This window comes from Notolepis coatsorum, assembly GCF_963971535.1.
Source record: "Notolepis coatsorum genome assembly, chromosome: 14".
NCBI classification, from domain to species: domain Eukaryota; kingdom Metazoa; phylum Chordata; class Actinopteri; order Aulopiformes; family Paralepididae; genus Notolepis; species Notolepis coatsorum.
Window position 1 is genome coordinate 78,752,078 of NC_140178.1, and position 21,862 is coordinate 78,773,939.

Below are 21,862 nucleotides of genomic sequence, written 5' to 3' on the forward strand. Positions count from 1 at the left end.
TTCACATATTCATAGTAAAGTATGGTCTAATGTATAAGTATGTTTTCATCTCTTTCTGCAGCTTTCTCCAGAACGTGATATATAGCCCCAAATGCATTATATTGATGATGAAATACAGTTTGATGGCAATCGGGGCGATATAAAAAATTCCAACTAGACGTACTTCTAGAAGTTACTACACGTCATCTGATGTTGACCGGATGGGCGAGGGGGCGTTTATAATTCCGTGGGCAGCGTTATACCAATCATCTAATGTGGGTCAAATGTTCATCATAGCAGTTAGTGTCGAACACGGTAATATTACACGCTAAAACTCACCCCAGTCTCCGCGGGCCGTTGGGCGATCAGCGTGGGGTAGACAGTTTTCCATTATGGGATGTTGAAATAGTCGGTCCATTTCCAGGTTGTATAATAATATATACGTCCAAATCATGTTGTTTTTTCGAGTTATTTGCAGCGATCGATGTTCACTGTGTGAAGACGGAGTCTCTCTAACATTAGCGAGTGCCCGGACCCCATATGGAGTGAGTCCTACCGGGTTAAAGGTTGACATCCGGTTTCGATCTGCCGATCGGCCACCAGATGGCGGTCTTGAACCGCTAGAGGATTGAGAGGAGATCACACTTGTGTCTCAGGCCAGCGGAGGGACATTATGGATCAGATCGCAGATTTTTGAAATATTGATATAAAGACGACGTAAAGCGTCCCCCGGCAACTTTAGCATCGCCAGCAAAGACGTCTAAAGACGCCCCCTGGCAGTCAAAGTGTTAACATGCTTTATATCCTTATTTACTATATGCCGCGGTTAAAAACTGAGTGATCTAATATGCATATTATTCAGAGCGAGAGTGTGTTTCTCACATTGACGCTGTCTGTCTACTGTGCCGAGTCAAGCGAGCACATTCAGCTGGGGACTAGAAAGGTGCGCTCAGTAGAGCACAGATGTCCGCTGCGCAGCTAGAGAAAAGATGGAATTAATGTACTGTATGCATTCAGAAATGCTGAATAAATGTTTTATGGACCCATAATAGTGATTATTTATTATTTAAGTTAAGTTTAGCCATAATCATATATTTTTCCATAATCATAATGTTCCACAACATTGGTAAAAAAAAATCTATTCTATGAATAATTTTCGGCCTTTCGGTTTTTGGCCAACTGTTTTCTATTAGTATTTTCGGTATCGGTTTCGGCCAAGAATTTCCCATTCGGTGCATCCCTAGTGTTTTAACGGCCAAACCCTGTTGGTGTGCATCAGTCACGAAAGGGGCTAGTAAAGAGTGTGTGAATGACCATCTTTTAATTAATAACTCATTCATTTGTACATTTTTTTTTAATCTTTTTTGTTTTTGTTGCCAGCACATCCAGGGGAAAATTGAACCAGTGATATTATTTACCTAGGACTCTCCACCACCACAGCTCAAACCTGCCATGTAGCTGATCACATTCCTGTCTCCCTCCAGGTCCCATGCCATAGCCTGTGTGAACCAGTTCATCATAGGCAGAGCCCAGGCCCTGATGGACAACATCGACACCTTCATAGAGGTGAGATGGCCAGACCCATCTAACAGAACACACGGTGTGATCAGGTTTACACACTGCTGCCTTTTTTTATTTTCTTAATACTCAGGACTTTAAGCGCAGTTACTTGTATCAAGAGCTCATTCCATACATTTGAGGAGAATTCAATGTTTACATGTAGATTTGGAAATCTTTTAAGTATAGACTAAAACGGTGCACCAATCTAATCCATTACTTGCAACATAGAATGAAGGTGAGATTAGCCAGGACTGGTGCCGCCAGGATGCTAGTATTAAACTTTTAAGCCTGAGCAGTCGGTACGTGATTGATATCACACCATAAATCGATCAATACAGAACATATACATTTTTCAAAAAAAAAAGAATTATATATATATATTTTTTTATTTTACATTTCTATAACCTTTATTTACCCAGGCAAGCAAGTAAGAACAAATTCAGATTTTATTTATTGTCAAAAGTATCCATAATGTTGTGTTAATTCCACAACAAGAGATATGTTAATTACCTGAAATTATTCCATTTTTGGGGGGTGGGGACCCTGCATATATCGGTTGATATTGGTATCGGAAATTAAGAGTTGGACAATATCGGTATCGGTAAAAAAGCCAATATCGGGCATCCCTAATTTTAAGTATTATTTGTGAAATATGGGTTTATAGAAATCTCAGCGAATTGAGTCGGGGGAAAAAAGCGCATATTGACGTGAGGACTTGGCGCAACCTAACTTGAGTAGTCTTTTGAGAGGAGAGAACCGGGGCTTTCGATGGGCTTTCGAATAAAAAATAACTACAGCTCACGCCAGCCCCTGTCAATCATCTGACTTCTAGCATATTTTCTCTTATTTTTGGGATCATATATACCTGTGTGTGTATATATATATATATATATATATATATATATAAAATTAAGGTCATTTATAGGCCTGATATTCTATAATCATATTTCAAATTGCATGTGTCCGGATGGCAGAATTCAGTACTGTATCTACAAAACCTCCTGTAAATCATTTGCCCTTTATTCATTTGCTTAGATTTTTTTCATGTCTGGTCAATTTTAGCATGGTGTTATTCACCGTCAAAGATTAAAAAAGAAAATTGATATTCTCCTTTTTGGTTCATTACAATTTACTCAAGCCTAGTAACTGAGACACTGGGAATACATTCCATAGATGTCCCTATGATACCAAGAACATGCAAATGGACCTTGTAGAAGTGGAGCAATCTTCCGTTTACTTAAATATGGCTAGGGCTTAAGAGGTTTGGAGTGATATCACACCTGCCTTTCTGTGTAAAGGTTTGTGCAGTTTGTATAAAATTATTTGTGCAGAATAGGTAAAACATCAGGAGCAACAGTTCTCGCATCTCGTTCCCTTCCTCTGCTGTCTGGATATGATGAAACACCCAGCTCATTGATTCACAATGATACATTTTGTTCCTATATTTTCTGATCCAGACTCGTCAGACTCTGCCAGCTTATAGGCTTATATACAGCGGAAACATAATTCTAACCCCTCTCTCTCCCTCTCACTCACACTCAGAGTCTGTTTGCGCTGGCAGCAGATGAGGACTCTGAGGTGAGGAAGAATGTGTGCAGGGCACTGGTCATGCTGCTGGAGGTCCGCATCGACCGCCTCATTCCACACATGCACAGCATCATCCAGGTACACGCACACACACTTTTAACTGCAATATCAACTGCAATTATTAGCGAGTGAAGACTCATGCTCCTTATTGTTTCTTGTTCCTTGTACTTCTCTCTTTAGCATCTGGATATGATGAAACACCCAGCTCATTGATTCACAATGATACATTTTGTTCCTATGTTTTCTGATCCAGACTGGGCAGACTACTCTACTGGTCTATATAGACTGTGGTACTGCCTGTGATCCATACGTCTCTTGTCTTATCTCTTAGCAATCTATCTAGTCTGTGCCTGTCTCTCCCCATTTTCATCAGTCCCTTGTCCATTACAGTAAAGAGAGATCAGTACTATGACCTCACACTGTTGGTCCAAGTTTATACTGTTCAGTAAAGGATGGATGGGGATCAGTACTTGGTAGCCAATATTCTGCTTACTTGGTTTGGTTTATCTGCAGTGCGAGATTGTCTCGGCGCATCGCTACTAGCAATTATACCTCATCATACCTCTTCTAGTCTACATCTCTCCAGTTAGCGAGTGACAAAAAAATGACTAACAACTACTAAACCATGTCTTCAGTACATGCTGCAGCGGACCCAGGACCCTGACGAGAATGTGGCTCTGGAGGCCTGTGAGTTCTGGCTGACCCTGGCAGAGCAACCCATCTGTAAGGAGGTGTTGTCCGGACACCTGGTGCAGTAAGTAGCACATGGACTTATTAGCATCATGCTAGAATTAATTCTCACTGCCCTTCAAGGCCCAATATGTTTATTTAAACATTTACGGTACATTTTGGCATAATTGCGTATACATCTCAGAATCAGAAAGGTCTTTATTTGCCACGTAGTTTTTACATACAAGGAATTTGCTTTGGTCGTTTTCGGTGCAACATTACCGGACAGACATTAACAGACTGATAATAAAATAAAGAGGTGGAGTAAGATAAAGTTAAATATGAACTAAGTTGAGCAGAATAGAATATAATTATCTGTAACCATCTTTACTTTGCTCACTCATCATAGCTCAAAGTACTGATCGATGTTTTGGCCAATGTTTACAGACATTGCAAATGTAATTTTCATATCATCCGAATGCTTGGGAAAACTCAGTTCAGTTGGCATCTTGACATTTGAGAATGGGGAAAAATCTCATAGGTGACCCATTTGTTTACATGTAGATTTGGAAATCTTTTAAGTATAGACTAAAACGGTGCACCAATCTCATCCATTACTTGTTTTGAACAACATATTTTAATAAAAAGGATTTGTGCAGAATAGGTAAAACATCAGGAGCAACAGTTCTCGCATCTCATTCCCTTCCACTGCTGTCTGGATATGATGAAACACCCAGCTCATTGATTCACAATGATACATTTTGTTCCTATATTTTCTGATCCAGACTCCTCTGCCAGCTCATACAGCGATGTGCCGTTTGAACAAAACATAATTCTAACCTCTGTCTCCCTCCCCCCCCCCCCCTCCCTTCCTTCATGAAGACTCACTCCTATCCTGGTGAATGGGATGAAGTATTCTGAGATCGACATCATACTCCTCAAGGTGAGACCTGTGTTCCGTCTGTTTGTTGTTTGTTGCGGCCTTGTGATCCACACATCTCTCTAATGTCTTCTCTCACGCAGTGTCTCCCTCTCCAGTCTTTATCTGTCCAACACAATCGGTCTCTCCCATCTCCCTCCATATTGGTCCACGTCTATCTTTTAGGTGTGATGGCGGCTTCTCTCCGACACTTGACGCATGACTGTGATCGCTCCATACTGCTCTACCCCCCCCCCAAGCCTCTGATGTCTACCTGTGACCCCCCCCCCTCTCCCAACCACACGTTTTCACAACACTTTGTTCACATGACTCGTGGCCTTTCGGTTTTTCACGCCATTTGCACATTTTGATCATGACTGAGTTGAGCTGCATAGCAGGCTATTTCTGTCCGTTTGTTGCTATGCTGTAAAACCTCAAAAGTCTTGACTTCCTCAAAACAAGGAGATAATGAAGATATTTGCTCAATGGCATAGTCTAGTTTGGTCTAAGCTCTGTCAACCCAGTTGCATCACCGTCTTACATCACAAACCAGGACATGAAACCACCTCACAGATCAGTCCACTTAAATAATTTTGTTGAATTTAATGCAGACTTTCCCTCTTCCTCTAGAATAGAATCAGATAAAAATGGTTAATGAAATGTTAACGCATGCCATGAATGGCCCAGAGCAGCATGCTGTGGTTAACTGCATGTGGTGCCACTTCTGCCCCTGCTGGTCAGCGAGGACTGAATTCAACTCCACTCTTCTCTCTCATATCTTCCTTTACACCTCTCCCTCAATGTCCTCCCACTGTCTCATAGGTGACCAACCGTTTGTATTAGGGGTGTAACGGTACACAGAAGCCACGGTTCGGTACATACCTCGTTTTGGGGCTGTTCGATACGAGTTCGGTACAACGGGAAAGAAGTAACAAAAGTCCCAAATGCATAAGGCTAGGTTTCTTTTAATGTATTTTGAACAGACGGTAGTGCCTAGTTCCACCTAGTGTCATATAGTCCGCCCTGAGATAGCTTGTACAGCTTGGCCCTGTAGTGCATCAAGCAGTAAACACAACAGTGAACATACACTCTTGCATAGGTCATATTTCTATGCAGGGCAAAAAAAAGAAAAGGCAATTGGTCACAATCAGCTACAGAGCTGAAAAGCATATCTTATGTTTATAAAAGTACAAAATAAATAGAATAAATAAAGAATTTCCATATCAAGCCTCACCTCATCATCATCTAGCCTAATTTCTTTCCCATCTAGCCACACTTATCTATTTCCATATAATCTACAGTAGCCTCACTTATTATCTAACTTCACTTATCATCTCGTTCCATATCATCTAGCCTCACTTATTATTATCTAGCCTTACTTATTATCATCTAGCCTGGGTTTTTAGTAGCTTTCAGTAGCATGGGAGGTCCATCCCTCAGTTGTTAGTGCAACAACGGTTGCAGTGGACCGCTTGTGCGCAATCACTGCTCGTGTGCACCTGTAAAGGGCTGGCACCACGGACTGGCTTATGTGCGCACGGGATACGACAGTGTAACGAGGCTTGAGCACTTTTAAATTAATACATGTTTGAAGCCAGGTTCCTCTACTATAATGAAGGCGTCTGTCATCTTGTTTTGGTGTCTTCTTCTGCTGTTGGCAAATAGCGTTTAGGTGCTTTATTGCCACCTTCTGGATTGGGAGTGTGGATCAGAACGGACTGATTGACGTATTCTTCGTATGGCTGTATGTACCGAACCATGACGTCTGTACCGTTAATTTGCGGGACGAATACATGTACCGTTACACCCCTAGTTTGTATACATGTATAGACTAAAACAGTTCACCAATCTCATCCATTACTTGCTTTTACCAATATAGAATGAAGGTGTGATTAGCCAGGAGGACTGACCGGTGGAGCCAGAATGCCATTATTAAGCCTGATCGGCCCGGTATAAATGGATGAATACATTCTGTATTAATTAATGTTGCGTTTCTTTTTCAAATGTTTTAAAAAAAAATTATAAAATGTTTACTCAAGTTTATTTGATATGGGACGGTGCATATCAATCAAGTTATACATTTTTATTACATGGCGTTTTAACATTCGCCAAAATAGCGGTCGGTTGCCCCTGACGGCGGTAAATTATTTCTCGATAACTGACCGCTGTCATGGGCAACGCGCGATAATGACCGCTGTTGGGGGCAACAGAGCGCTATTGACCAATCACAATCAAGCATTTTGATCGCAGTCACGAAAGCTAAGCTCAGCATATGCACAGCTGCACTACATCAGTGCAATCAAGTCCACACACCTGCCGGCAATGACAGAGGAGCCACAGAACAACTGCGTCTGCATTTGATCTCGTCTTGTCGATGGTGTAAAATGAATTGGGTATATTGTTAGTAAGTTAGCCATGTAATAAGCGGGATAATGTATAGCTATACACTCGGTCATTGTCGCAAAATAATTGACCGACACTGCGTTCTGGACCACCGAGGCGCATCCGAGGTGTTCTAAACGCAGTGAAGGTCAATTATTTTGCGACAATGACCTCGTAGCTATACATTATCCCTTACATAAATGAATACAAATTAAAAATTGTAAATATGCCAACATTAGCAGGGTTGGTAGTTTTCAGTTGTAGTCCCTGGGCTAGATGTTTAAGCCAGAAAATAAACAGAAAAATAGAAGGACATTAAAGCTAATGTAGCCAAGAGTAAAGAACCTAACCCTATCAAAACGGCAGTTAAAGTGTATATTTTCAGCACTGTTTGTTTATAAATGTTATTAGCTAAATGAGTTTATAAAAATCTCCGCATTGCATCAGAAACCAGATGTTTTAGACGCAGGGAAATTACGCGGTCATGAAATAGCTGCAGTCTTAAGAAAGAGGAGACCCAGGGCTTTCGATGGAGGTAGAAATTTCATAAAACTACACTACCCAGCTCACACCAGCCGCTGTGAAAGCTGGAGCCGGCTGGCGATTCATCGTACGCTTGATCTCAAGAAGGTGCTGAATGAGCTCTGTGGTCAATGTTAGCATGGTGTTATTCACCAGCAAAAATGGGAACAATTATTGTAATAATTTATATTCTCCTTTTGGTTCATTACAATTTACTCAAGCATACAAACGGACAATATTTTTGACATTGGAAATAAATTCCCTGAGGTCCATAGCTGTCCCTAGATACATGAGAACATGCAAATGGACCTTGTAGAAGTGGATCAATCCATTTACTTGGGTATGTACTTTTAGGCACATTTTCTGAAAATATGGGCTTGAAGGTGCTCCCATAGTCGAGCGGACTGTACACTGACTCGACTCTGCGGAGGTCCACTGGACTCTTTGAGCTTTCATAGTCGAGCGGATCTCCGCGGACCAATTTCCTACATGTCTCGCGCCAGTTTACACTTCGCGCCAGTTTGTGTGACACCAAGTGGGCGCCGCGGACGTCCGCGCGTCAGAAAATAGGAGCGTCGCACTTGGACTCTGCGTTTGGTCTGCTTTGAGTACCCTTTGGGTCAGCTTTGAGCCCGCGGGAGTCTGCTCCGTGTACGGTCTGCTCGACTATGGGAGCACCTTAAGAGTGACATCACACCTGCCTTATTGTGCAGTTTGAATAAAAGGATGTGTGCAGAATAGGTAAAACATCAGGAGCAACAGTTCTCATCTCATTCCCTTCCACGACTGTCTGGATATGATGAAACACCCAGCTCATTGAATCACAATGATACATTTTGTTCCTATATTTTCTGATCCAGACTTGTCACACTGCCAGCTTATAGGCTTATATACAGTGTGCTGTTTGAACAAAACATAATCCTAACCGCTCTGTCCCTCTCGGATCAGTCCACTTATTCACTTTGTTGAATTTAATGCACACTTCCCCTGTTCCTGTAGAATGGAATCAGATTTATTTTAAATTACATGTTAAAGCAGGCCCAGAGCCACAGTGCTGCATGTTGTAGCTTCACTGCATGTGGTGCCACTTCTGCTGCCCCCTCTTCTCTCTAGTGTCTTCCCCTTACTGTCCCTCATTGTCCTCCTGCTGTCTCTGAAAATAATAGTTGATGACAGCGGACTGAACCGATGTCCTTGCAGAATATCAAGAACAACATGTTTGTGTGGCGCGCAGGGTGATGTGGAGGAGGACGAGGCGGTGCCGGACAGCGAGCAGGACATCAAGCCTCGCTTCCATAAGTCGCGCACGGTCACCCTCCAACACGAGGGAGGGGAGGGCGAGGAGGGAGAGGACATCGACGACGATGATGACGACGATGATGACACGCTGTCCGACTGGAACCTGCGTAAGTGTGCCGGTAGGCCGCTCTGCTGTGGGAAGAGGTGGAACGTGGTGTCGGGACCATTATTTTAACATGTTATTTTATTTGGTTAACGTTGGGTGTAACCGCTCGGGGTTCGCTGCAGCTCATTGTGTTGGTCTCTTTTTAAAGCAACACAAAAAATAATCCCATCGCATTTCCCTAAACTATCTAGTGCAAATTAATTTGGTTGAATGTGTGATGTCATTATGTCGCATATGAAGGATTAAATACAGCTCAGTTTAATATGAAAAGAGAGGGATATCAAGGTGCATGTTAATGCCTAAATTAGGTCTTGAAAGGAAGGAATTAGTTGGGCTACATTTGATGATTTGAAGGTAGATCCAGCTGGTGCACCAGAAACGGGTCCAGTGGAATCTGTTAAGCAAGGGAAGATTCTTGACCTGGCATTCTGCAAGGGGAACGGCTCCGGTCAATAGTCTCTTTAACGCCCTTAAAAACCCCTATGTCTGATCTGCATCTTCTGGCGCTCTGCTGTGATTCACGTGCGACAGCACCATCTGTTGGACTTTCTTTATGTAACACTTGGCTGTATTGTAAACCGGAAACTGCAAACAGGAAGTAGGTACTAGGTAGCGTTCTCTTTGGTTTGCACTTTGCCAGCCATGTGCAGACAACAGAAGCAATCCATGTCAATCCTCAACATGTTACGATTTAAAAAGCATTGGATGTAAGTTTATTTTATTCACTTCATGCTTAGACTCTTATATTGAAGAATATTTATGATGGATAATGTTTGGCACTTTAGTATTTGTCAATGTTCAGTTTGCTAGCATGTAGTTGTGTTGTAGCATGGATAACATGCAGTTAATATAATTGTATAGTAGCACTAGCTGGGTCAAATATATTGTTTGTATATTTTACTCTACCCGCTTCAATAATTTGTTTATTGAACTAACAGTTTAGCTGGCTGTCGAATCTACGTCCCATTACTTGTAAATCACGTTGAGAGGACAATTGCCCTCTTTACTGTCTGGATATGATGAAACACAGTTCGTTGATTGACAATGATTTTGTTTGTTTTAATTTCTGATCCGACTATGCAGACTCCTCTTATATAGACTGTTACTGCCTGTGACCCAGTCGTATCTGGACGTCTATTCTTTGCCCGTCGGTCTAATTTGCTGACTGCTGTCGGAGGCTGTACCGAGCTCGTTTTTAAGGTGGCATGAAGTTATTTAGTGGTATGTTGTTACCGAAGGTATCATGCTACTTTGTTGGTTAGGGGGAGAAATAAAGCTACTTTTTAGTGAGGGGCGGGCGGCGGGCGACGTTTGAATGGGAAAGTGTCAACTGTCGACGCTGCTGTGAAGCTGCCTCTGACGGGCCTGCAGTCTACCACAGGACGCCTGGGAGCGAGGGACCGCGTGGCCGCCATGTGCCACGCAGAGACCACGTGGGCTCTTCCTGTGTCAAGGGGAAAAGATATAGATGAGGCGGCGACTGGCTCAGGAGGTAGAGCGGTCGTCTGGTAATCGGATCCATTCCGACTCCTGGCAGCGTGTCGAGTTGTACTTTAACTGTTGTGTGAGAATGGGAGGCATGAGTTGTAAAGCACTATTAATTCAGACCATTTACTATATGTGTAAGAGAGATGATGTGAGAATGGACTTGACAATATATAAGCAGCACAACAATTTATCCACCTAACGAAAAGGTGAATTGATGATGGTGATCTTTGTTCTGTGTTTCCATAGGGAAGTGTTCGGCTGCGGCTCTGGATGTGCTGGCCAACGTGTTTCGAGACGACCTGCTGCCCCACCTCCTGCCCCTGCTCAAAGGCCTGCTCTTCCACCCAGACTGGGTCATCAAGGAGTCGGGCATCCTGGTACTGGGGGCCATCGCTGAAGGTGAGTTGCTTGTTGCAGGACTACAATACAACCCCCGCCGTCCTCTGTCTGGGCTCTAAACTTCTGGATATGATGACACACCCAGCTCATTGATTCACAATGATACATTTTGTTCCTATATGTTCTGATCCAGATCCTACAACAGCCCTTTCAATGTACGTATGTGGGTTTCAGGGAAGGACATAGTGGCTGGTCGACTCGGAGTCCACCAGCCATTTTCCCTCTTTTTCCAGGCCATTTCTTTTTTGTTAATGGAGGAGAATTTCTGAATGGAAATTGCCAAAGTGGCTAATGGAAGAGACTAACTTTACCAGACATACGGATAATGTTGACCAGCTGGTTTTAATGTTCCACCCTAGTGTGTGGCTGTTGCTATCTCAATCCGTTCAGATCCTAGTTCTGCCACTACTTTCTGAAGGTAACTGACGTCCGCTTGTGCATAGTATACTGATTTTAAATATTAGAACTGGTGACCAATCGGAATGTACCCATGCCTCCCTTGCGTACAAGAGCGGTGTGACTGCGCTAACTACAGCTGTTTTCACACTTAAATTGTAATTCTTACATTTTACTTGATGATATTTTTATAACTTTGAATGAAATTCGACTTTTGTAATTCGTTCTGGCAGCCCTACCAACCACCATGCAAAACAAGACCTCAAAAAATGTGGTATTAGCCTACCAAATTGGCATCCAGCTTGCATTACTGTCTCTCAGCCCATGTTCATGGTTTGTGTTACTCTAAATGCCTCAATATCCCGGGTAATATGGGCATGTCCCTGTGATTTTTTTTCAGGTTCACATTCGTTTGAATACGAGCTCATCCCAGCTATTATGAATGGCATTTACATGGAATTGCAGAATATCATATCGGAATATACATGGAGGTACATGTAAACTCACTAGTCTCTCACCCCCCTCCCTTCTCTCTCCCTCATTTCCTCTTCCCTTTCACATCCTCTCCTGTTCCCTTTCCTATGGGTCCAGGCTGTATGCAGGGCATGGTGCCCTACCTGCCTGAGCTCATCCCCCACCTCATCCAGTGTCTGTGTGACAAGAAGGCCCTGGTGCGCTCTATCGCCTGCTGGACGCTGAGCCGCTATGCCCACTGGGTGGTCGGCCAGCCCCCCGACTCCCACCTCAAGCCCCTCATGACGGAGCTGCTCAAGAGGATCCTGGATGGAAACAAGAGGGTCCAGGAAGCTGCCTGCAGGTGGGTGAGAGCAAGAGTGTGGTTGGTGAGGGAGTGTGTGGTTGGTGTGTGAGTGTGGTAGTGTTGGGTGAGAGGGAGAGTGGGTGTGAGAAAATGGAGAGAGACTAACTGCCCTCCAATAATTGAAACTCATTACAGTACAAACATTTTTTCCAGCTTCGAACAATGACAAGTCACAGCGCTGCCAACTCTCCCTCATCACTAACTCCCTTATCTGGATATGATGAAACACCCAGCTCATTGATTCACAATGATACATTTTGTTCCTATGTTTTCTGATCCAGACTGGGCAGACTACTCTACTGGTCTATATAGACTGTGGTACTGCCTGTGATCCATAGTCTCTTGTCTAGTCTCGTCTCTTATCGACCCATCTAGTTTTTTTTTTCTTTTATCTAGTTTACTTATTTTAGAGCCCCCCCCCCCCACTAATGTACACTTATGTAATTATAGATATTTGTAACTACAATAACCTCACATGTAGCAGCTTTCTTTGTATAAGCTTCCCAAAGAAGTGACAGTCCTAACTCCCTTATCACTGACTCTCCCTTATCACTGACTCGTCCCTCAGTGCGTTTGCCACCCTGGAGGAGGAGGCGTGTACGGAGCTGGTTCCCTACCTGAGCTTCATCCTGGACACGCTGGTCTTTGCCTTTGGGAAGTACCAGCACAAGAACCTGCTCATCCTGTACGACGCCATAGGAACCCTGGCTGACTCTGTGGGACACCACCTCAACCAGCCTGTAAGTTGGCTAACCCTAAGCCATAGGAACCGTGGCCCTAAACCATATAAACCCTAACCTATAGCAACCCTGGCTGACTCAGTGGGATACCACCTCAACAATCAGCCTGGAAGTGCCAATTACAAATAAAAACCTCAACATGGTCCAAGTGTTCAGTGTGTAAGTGATTGCAAATTTGAATCACGGCTGAGATGAGCTGCATAGCAGGCTATTTCCGTTTTGTTTCTATGCTGTAAAACCTGAACACTTGACCTCCTCAAAACAAGGAGATAATGAAGATATTTGCTCGATGGCATAGTCTGATTTGGTCTGAGCTCTGCCGTCTTACATCACGAACCAGGACATGAAACCACCTCACAGATCAGTTTGTTGAATTGAATGCAGACTTTCCCTCTTCCTCTAGAATAGAATCGGATACAAAAAAATTATGAAACGTTAACTCGTGCCATGAATGGCCCAGAGCAGCATGCTGTGGTTAACTGCATGTGGTGTCACTTCTGCCCCTGCTGGTCAGCGAGGACTGAATTCAGCTCCACTCTTCTCTCTCGTATCTTCCATTACACCTGACCCTCAACGTCCTCCCACTGTCTCAGTGGAAATAAGTGAAAAATCTCATAGGTGACCGTCCATTTGTATAAAAGTATAGACTAAAACAGTGCACCAATCTCACCTATTACTTGCTTTTACCAATATAGAAATAGGTGTCATTAGCCAGGAGGACTGACCAGTGGAGCCAGGATGCTAGTATTAAAAAGAGTGACATCACACCTGCCTTATTGTGTAGTTTGAATAAAAGTATTTGTGCAGAATGGGTAAAACATCAGGAGCAACAGTTCTTGCATCTCATTCCCTTCCTCTGCTGTCTGGATATGATGAAACACCCAGCTCATTGATTCACAATGATACATTTTGTTCCTATATTTTCTGATCCAGACTCGTCAGACTGCCAGCTTATAGGCTTATATACAGCAGTGTGCGGTTTGAACAAAACATAATCTTAACCGCTCTGTCTCTCTCAGATCAGTCCACTTATTCACTTTGTTGAATTGTTCCTGTAGAATGGAATCAGATTTATTTTAAATGGCATGTTAAAGGTTAATGCCCAGGCAGCAGGCCCAGAGCCACATTGCTGCTTGTTGTGGCTTCGGCCCAGAGCCACAGTGCTGCTTGTTGTGGCTTCACTGCATGTGGTGCCACTTCTGCTCCTGCTGCCCCTTCCATTGGTGTAGATTAGAAGCTAGTTTGTGATATTTTCTCTTCCTCTTCTCAGGAGTACATCCAGAAGCTGATGCCTCCCCTCATCGCCAAGTGGAATGAGTTGAAGGATGAAGACAAGGATCTCTTCCCACTGCTGGAGGTGAGTCCATCTGCAAGGCTTCCTATTTATCTAGAAGAGCTGCAAAAGTCATGGAATTTAAATAAAATGTTGATTTCCAGGTCTAAAGTTAGTGGGAAAGAATCTATATTGGAGTACTTGAAAAGTCATGGCTTTATTTATTTTACTTGGGTATGTAATACAGAGCTATGCCGTTGGTATATTAAGTTACCTTTTTAATAAAAAATAACTCATATTTCAGGATTACATTGGAGATTAGAGTTGGAGATTGTCAATTTCTTGGGAGATTAAGATACGTTTTTCAACGCAACAGTTGAACATACTGATGTCATGCCATGGAATAGTCATGGACAGGGCACGAAATTAACTTTTTGACTCACCGGCCAGTGGCGGGTAGATGGGAAGAATACCCGCCAAGCATATTTCTTACCTGCCAAATTTTTTTTGATTAAAAAAATATATATATATATTTTATATATATTTTTTTTAAATAAAATATATATTTTATAATCATACTTGTAGTTGTATTATCTGCGAGACATCGCCACCACGCAACAATCAAAATGCTCGCTATCTGCGAACAGCTCCACTGTCTTGTGTGTAATACTCGAGTAGCCTCCAGCTCCAGCAAGGATTCTCCGGCGCTGCAGCTGGAACCTATACTCTACATTCAGCATGCAAGGATTCTCCGGCGCTGCAGCTGGACCCTATTGGTATAACGTTACGGCTCTTTGGTCAAATCACATTCAGCAAGCCCTCAGCTAGAATACGCATTGAATCAATGTTATAAGACATTGATATCAGGAGCTATCTGTAGCTACTGCTAGCCCGCTAGATAACAATTTAGTTTACTGGGACATATAGAGCTAACGTGAGCTAGCTAACGTGAGCTAGCTAACGACGGAACTGAGGTATTATGCACTCGAGTCGACTATTGCTGGAGCATTTGTTGATATCAGCAGCTATCAGTAGGGTTGGGCACCGAAAACCGGTTCTAATAGGAACCGGTTCCTAACTTCCGGTTCTGGAACCGGAAGTAACATATTTGAATTTCTATTCTAAATTTCGTTTTTTTTTTTTTTTTTTTTTTACTTTGTTAATTAATACCCTAGTTACAGTACAGCAACCAAATTAAACTATCAAGTCAACTGAAAATGTGAATAGTATGATTTTCTTTGAAGAAAAAAAAAATCTCCTTCGAAATAAGCTGTGACCTGTTTTGACCTGCACCTCAAAGAATCGGAATCGAGAATCGTTTAGAACAGGAATCGATATGAAGAATCGGAACCGGAATCGTTCAAATCCAAACGATGCCCAACCCTAGCTATCAGTAGCTAGCCAGCTAGATACCGTTGGACAATGCCTCGTCATGTATTAAACTAAAAGTGAATAGTTGACTGGGTCATTGTTTAAACAGTAACGGTATGACTCGTTGCCACGTTTTTTTTTCAAAATAAGAGTATCATACGAACCGAATGTTACTAACTGCCGGAGCCATCGATATTATGACTGGAGCTGCGCTTGGGGCGGAAATGAGACCCGCACAGGTTTTTCAAAATAAGAGTATCGTTATGAACTACACGCCACACGGCGGGCAGACCTCTCAGTGGCACGCGCCAAACGTAAAAACTGACCGCCAATGGTGGGTGGCGGGCTCTAATTTCGCCCCCGGTCATGGAATATGATTAAATGTGCAGGAACCCTCATACAATTGGGATGTGTGGATTTTCTGATTTGTCTCAAATTATTTCCTCATGCTGGCCTCATTATACTCCTGTGGTTTGTCCTAATCAAGCACCAAAAGTGTCTTATCCTGGACAAAGAGCTGTGCTTGTAGAAAGAGCTGTGCTTGTTGTAGAGCTACACATTTATGGGAAATGCGCTTAGTCTTCTCCGAGCCAAGAAGATGGATAAAAGGATTTGTGTAGACTAGTTACACACACACGGTCCGTAAAACAAATATCTATAAAGATATTTACTTTTACATACATGTTATAACCATATGAAAACGAGTGATATTCTTCAATGGTGGTGTATTTATGTTGCGGTCTAACCCATCTTATTGTGCAGTTTGAATAAAATAATTTGTGCAGAATAGGTAAAACATCAGGAGCAACAGTTCTCGCATCTCATTCCCTTCCACTGCTGTCTGGATATGATGAAACACCCAGCTCATTGATTCACAATGATACATTTTGTTCCTATATTTTCTGATCCAGACTCGTATTTACTCTGCCAGCTTATCGGCTTATATACAGCGGTGTGCGGTTTGAACTGGACATAATTCTAACCGCTCTGTCTCTCTCAGATCAGTCCACTTATTCACTTTGTCGAATTTAATCCACACTTCCTCTGTTCCTGTGTTTTCCAGTGTCTGTCGTCAGTAGCTACAGCCCTGCAGAGTGGCTTCCTGCCCTACTGTGAGCCAGTCTACCAGCGCTGTGTCACCCTGGTCCAGAAGACACTGGCCCAGGCCATGGTGAGAACACACGCATACAATACCTCTAGTCAGTGTAGACGAGTGCTGCTGCAGCATTTCCCATATACAGGTGAAGCTCAATAAATTAGAATATCGTGGAAAAGTATATTTAGCTGTATTGATGCAGTCATTTGTGCAAAAGGAGCCCAAAGCAAGTACTGAGTGAACATGCATGAACATACTTTTCAGAAGGGTGACATTTCTATATACAAAAGAAAAATACATCTATTTTTTATATTTGATTGGTGATACAGAATTTTGGGCTTTCATGAGCTGTAAGACAATCATCAAAATGTAAACAAATAAAGGCATGAAATATTTCACTTGTGTGTAATGAATCTATAATCTACGAGAGTTTCGCTTTTTGAATTGAATTACTGAAATAAAATAACTTTTCCACGATATTCTAATTTATCGAGCTGTACCTGTATAACCTATTTCCGGTTCCCCACCGCAATATAAAACGGGCCACCACAAATTGGTTCTCCCAGCTGATGAAATACCGTACTTTTCGCACTATAAGCCGCACCTGACTATAAGCCGCAGCAGCTAAATTGAATGATGTGTACATATATAAGCCGCACTGGACTATAAGCCGCAGGTGTTTTAATGTTTAATTACCATATGTAATTAGCATTGGGACACAATACTGTCGGACAAATAACAAGAATTAACTCATTTACAAGTTGTATTAAGTTTAGCAAATAAGGGAACAGATAAATAACATTTCAATGCAGTCAAAAAAGCAATATTTAGATTTTTACATTTTCGGGTTTGGTCACGTCGAGTCACATATAAGCCGCACCGTTATATAAGCCGCAGGGTCGAAAAATGGGGGAAAAAGCCGCGGCTTATAGTCCGAAAAGTACGGTAACTTGTTCTCATTTTATTTCACACATGCATGCCGGTACAGACCTTTAGACGCCTCCCTGCGTATTATCTGGATATGATGAAACACCCAGCTCATTGACTCATAATGATACATTTTGTTCCTATATTTTCTGATCCAGATCCTACAAATTAATCTCCTGTGACACCTGGATCTTTTCACTGTCTCAAATTCCCTTATCTGCCCAAGCCTGACACCACTACAAATAACATGAACAAATAAAACACTGAATTGTCTTTATGAGGTGAAGTGTATTATGCAGTGGAGTGCGTTCTTGTGCAACTTGCATTATTTTAACTTAACACTTTAATAGCCAAGGATGCCTTACCTCGTCAATCCCCGCCATGCTAATTCTGCCAATGACGCCATAACGTCATTGAGATCAATATTTCAAAAATCTGATTGCAATCACATTTCTCCCGCGGAGACTTGAGATCTACTCTTAATCCCCTCTCAACGGTTCAAGAGCGCCATCTGGTGGCCGATCTGCGGATCGCCCAAACCGGAAACGGAAACTGGTGCTCATCCAAATTCGGTCCGATCACTCGCTATAGGTCCCGGGACTCGAGCTAGACACAATGGATAGCGATCCGTTACCAATAATCTATAAACAACATGATTTGGACGTATATACTATTATACAACCTGGAGATGGATCGCATATTTCAACATCCCATAATAGGAGCTCCACGCTCATCGCCCAACGGCCAGAGGAGACTGGGGTAAGTTTCAGCGTTTTTTTTTTTTTTTTTTTTTTTTATATAAATATACAAACTGCTCTAATGATCTTATCACCCACACTAGATGAATCTTCTAACGTTGGCCACAGAATTATAAACGACCCCCCCCCCCCCATCCGGTCAACATCGGATGATAAGTAGTAACTTCTAGAAGCACGTCCATTTGAAATTTTTTATCTCTCGCCGATCGCTATCAAAACTATTTGATCATCAATATAATGCATTTAGGGCTATAAATCACGCTCTGCAGAAAACGATAAACATATTTATACTTTAGACCGTATTTTAGTATGAATATGTGAATGAAAAAGTATAACGTTCCTACATCCTGAACGATGGATAATTGACCTTGAATTAGGGGTGGGCGATATATCGAGTATACTCGATGTATCGCGGATTGTTCTACCCGAGATGTAGTACTGTACTATATCGCGAACATTGAGTATTTAGTTTATATGGCGCCACCCGCGGCCGAGAGACACTTGCAGTGCTTTCCTCGAGAAGGGACGGCGGAGCTATAGGCTAACGTTAGTATACTGGTCCCGAGTGTAGCGGGGACGGCGGAGCTATAGGCTAACGTTAGTGTAGTCAGGGCTGTACAGTGCGATATAATGTTGCGGTTGTCATCACCTACGGCAGCTTAGACGATCAAAACGCGAACCTAGAACAAAACCCGAGGGGGGGGGGGCTGGCTCTCTTGTTCATTCTTGCCCCCCCTCTCTCTCTCTCGCTCTCTCTACATTCAATGATTTAAAGTAGCCAAACGTTACAGACAGTATAAATACTAACTGGATAGTTGATGATATAAACATTTAATTTCATTATCTGAAATATTCTAAAATCATTAAGTCTGCTATAAGCCATACCTTTGTGTGTGATTATTTTCTCACAGTAGTGTGTGTGTGTATATAACACACACATACGGTACATATATACGTGTTTGGCTAAAGTGGATAGAAAACACAGTACTGTGTAAAAGTCTTAGGCACCCAAGAGTTTTTATATAAATTGTCTTAAATAATTTTTTTAAAGCATCTTCATGGTTTAATAATGCAAACATATGTTGTAGGGACTTATTATAATCATATTGGCGTGACTGTATGCATCAAAGGGTTAAATCAAGCATTTTTAAGTGATTTGGAGGAAATGTCAAAATATCGCGATATATATCGTGTATCGCGATATGGCCAAAAAATATCGCGATATCATTTAGAGGCCATATCGCCCAGCCCTACGTTGAATGGGCCATAGTAATGTCAATTTAGCAATACAATTTAAAAAGTTATAGCCCTGCAAAGAAGGGGAACTTCTCCATAGACAAATAGAGCTGGCAGAGGATGGTATAAGGATGTACATAAGCCTGGCAAAGAAAGTGTTAACGAAGCAAAGTCCTTCTCAGTATAGCATTATATCTGCAAATGAATGTGATCTCACGTATGTGCGTGCACATGTCCGTATGTCTGTGTGTCTGTGTCTGTCTGTCATATCTCGTGTATGCACAGATGTACAACCAGCACCCAGACCAGTATGAGGCCCCTGACAAGGACTTTATGATCGTGGCTCTGGACCTGCTGAGTGGCCTGGCTGAGGGTCTGGGAGGCAGCGTGGAGCAGCTGGTGGCACGCTCCAACATCATGACCCTGCTCTTCCAGTGCATGCAGGTACAGACCTTTTTAGAATACACCCCCCCCCCCCCCCCCCGCATATTATCTGGATATGATGAAACACCCAGCTCATTGACTCACAATGATACATTTTGTTCCTATATTTTCTGATCCAGATCCTACAGATTAAGCCCCTGTGATTCTGTGACCTACAAGTAAATGTGGTTATCTAATAATAACTTTAACTTGTATGTTGATGACCAACTTGAGTGTGTTTACAGGACAGCATGCCTGAGGTGAGACAAAGCTCCTTTGCTCTGCTGGGTGACCTCACCAAGGCCTGCTTCCCCCACGTCAAGCCTTGCATCGGTGAGTATGATTAGGGTCTTGTTGGGGCAATGTACCCTAGTCTTAAAGGTACACGCTTAAGGGAAATGCGCTTAGTCTTCTACAGAGTCGAGCCAAGAAGATGGATAAAAGGATTTGTGTAGAATAGTTAAAACATCAGGAGCAACAGTCAAAGTCTCATTCCCTTCCATTACTGTCTGGATATGATGAAACACCCAGCTCATTGATTCACAATGATACATTTTGTTCTAACTCTGATCCAGACTTAGCCTAGCGTAGCACAAATTAATTTCCCATAATTTTAGTGTGTTCCTTTAACACTTTGATTACCACTGGTGGTTGAATGCCGCCACCCACTTCAATGATAGCGCTGTGAACGCATAATCTCTGTCTTAATTTATGTGTCTAATCTGCCCGTTGTTTATCAATGACTTGTTTGCAGTCAACATTGTCGAGACGGGATTGTTTATTAATCTGTTCATTTCCGTTTTTTATAGCATTTTGAAAAGCCCTTGTTTTTCAGGAAAATATATAGATTCCGTGATAATCACCCTTTACTGGAATATTCTGGCATACACAAACGTCATTTTTCGGCCTATTTATGATCGTTTTCAAATAAACACTAGATTATCGATAGTATGTGTACTTATGCACGCTATAGAAGCGGGCTGAAATATCGATTCTCATTTCCTGATCAGCGCACACACAGACACACACATAGGGCACACGTTGATATATCTGTGAAAAAAGCTCCGATTACCCTAAGACTGGTAAAATAGATTCCTTATCTCGGATCAGATATTATCCAAAAAGATTATTCCAATTCCTGATCGCCATTCCAAATATCGATTGCGTTTATTGATTCAGCGTTGGGTGCTGGAAATACATAATCCACGCTGTTCTGAGGGTCGGCGATCAACTTGGATCTCTTCAGATGCCTCACCGGAGAGTAAAACTGATGAGGCGTTGGTGTGTTCTAACGTGTCAGCCGGGCAAGTAGGGCTGGGCGATATGACGATATTATATAAATATCGGGTACAGTTCATTAACGATACACTTATTAAATGTATCGTGGATATCGTGATGTTTTGACCAAGAGGATTGTGTCGCGTCAATCTGGTCCACATGTTCAAACCTTTGAACAACGCCGCCCCCACACACACACTACTGCATCAAAGTTACTACTTATGATTACCAAAGGCATTCGTTTTGTGGCATTAACGTTATATAGTTACATGTTCAATAACATCAGCGTATTTACCCGAACATAGCAACATCCGCGGACGACCTACATATCTCAGCCCGTGCTGACTGAGTTGTGCCCATTCTGCGGTCTGTTAATAAAGTTTTCAGACAGATGTATGACAAGGCTTTTATTATGACAGTCGTTGCAGTAAAATCATTATGCCTCGTTTTAGTCATCCTGCGGAGCGCTGGTAATCTAGTCGTCGGCCGCGGGGAGCTAACGTTAGTAGCTACGTTGTGAGCACTCGTCAAAATCAATGGAGGACCCTGGAAGTAAACAACTTCACAACACGCTTGCCGATTGGTGCTAAGAACAGCAGGGCGGGTGCAAGCGGTGTGACGTAATTGGCAGACT

At 42.5% G+C, this 21,862-nt stretch overlaps 1 protein-coding gene across 3 annotated transcripts in view; it reads left to right on the forward strand.

Moving 5' to 3' along the window:
• Positions 1-21,862, forward strand: part of LOC311240301 (transportin-2) — a 56,210-nt gene that overhangs the window by 18,097 nt on the left and 16,251 nt on the right. For 2 of the 3 annotated variants that reach the window (XM_084328863.1, XM_084328865.1), the window contains exons 7-18: positions 1,464-1,545; positions 3,082-3,204; positions 3,762-3,880; positions 4,678-4,738; positions 8,853-9,024; positions 10,758-10,910; positions 11,898-12,123; positions 12,695-12,866; positions 14,137-14,223; positions 16,574-16,681; positions 19,813-19,971; positions 20,196-20,283. In XM_084328863.1, coding sequence (XP_084184989.1) covers positions 1,464-1,545; positions 3,082-3,204; positions 3,762-3,880; positions 4,678-4,738; positions 8,853-9,024; positions 10,758-10,910; positions 11,898-12,123; positions 12,695-12,866; positions 14,137-14,223; positions 16,574-16,681; positions 19,813-19,971; positions 20,196-20,283 — 1,550 coding nt within the window. The remainder of the gene's footprint in view (positions 1-1,463; positions 1,546-3,081; positions 3,205-3,761; positions 3,881-4,677; positions 4,739-8,852; positions 9,025-10,757; positions 10,911-11,897; positions 12,124-12,694; positions 12,867-14,136; positions 14,224-16,573; positions 16,682-19,812; positions 19,972-20,195; positions 20,284-21,862) is intronic. The other variant, XM_084328864.1, reaches the window with a different exon arrangement.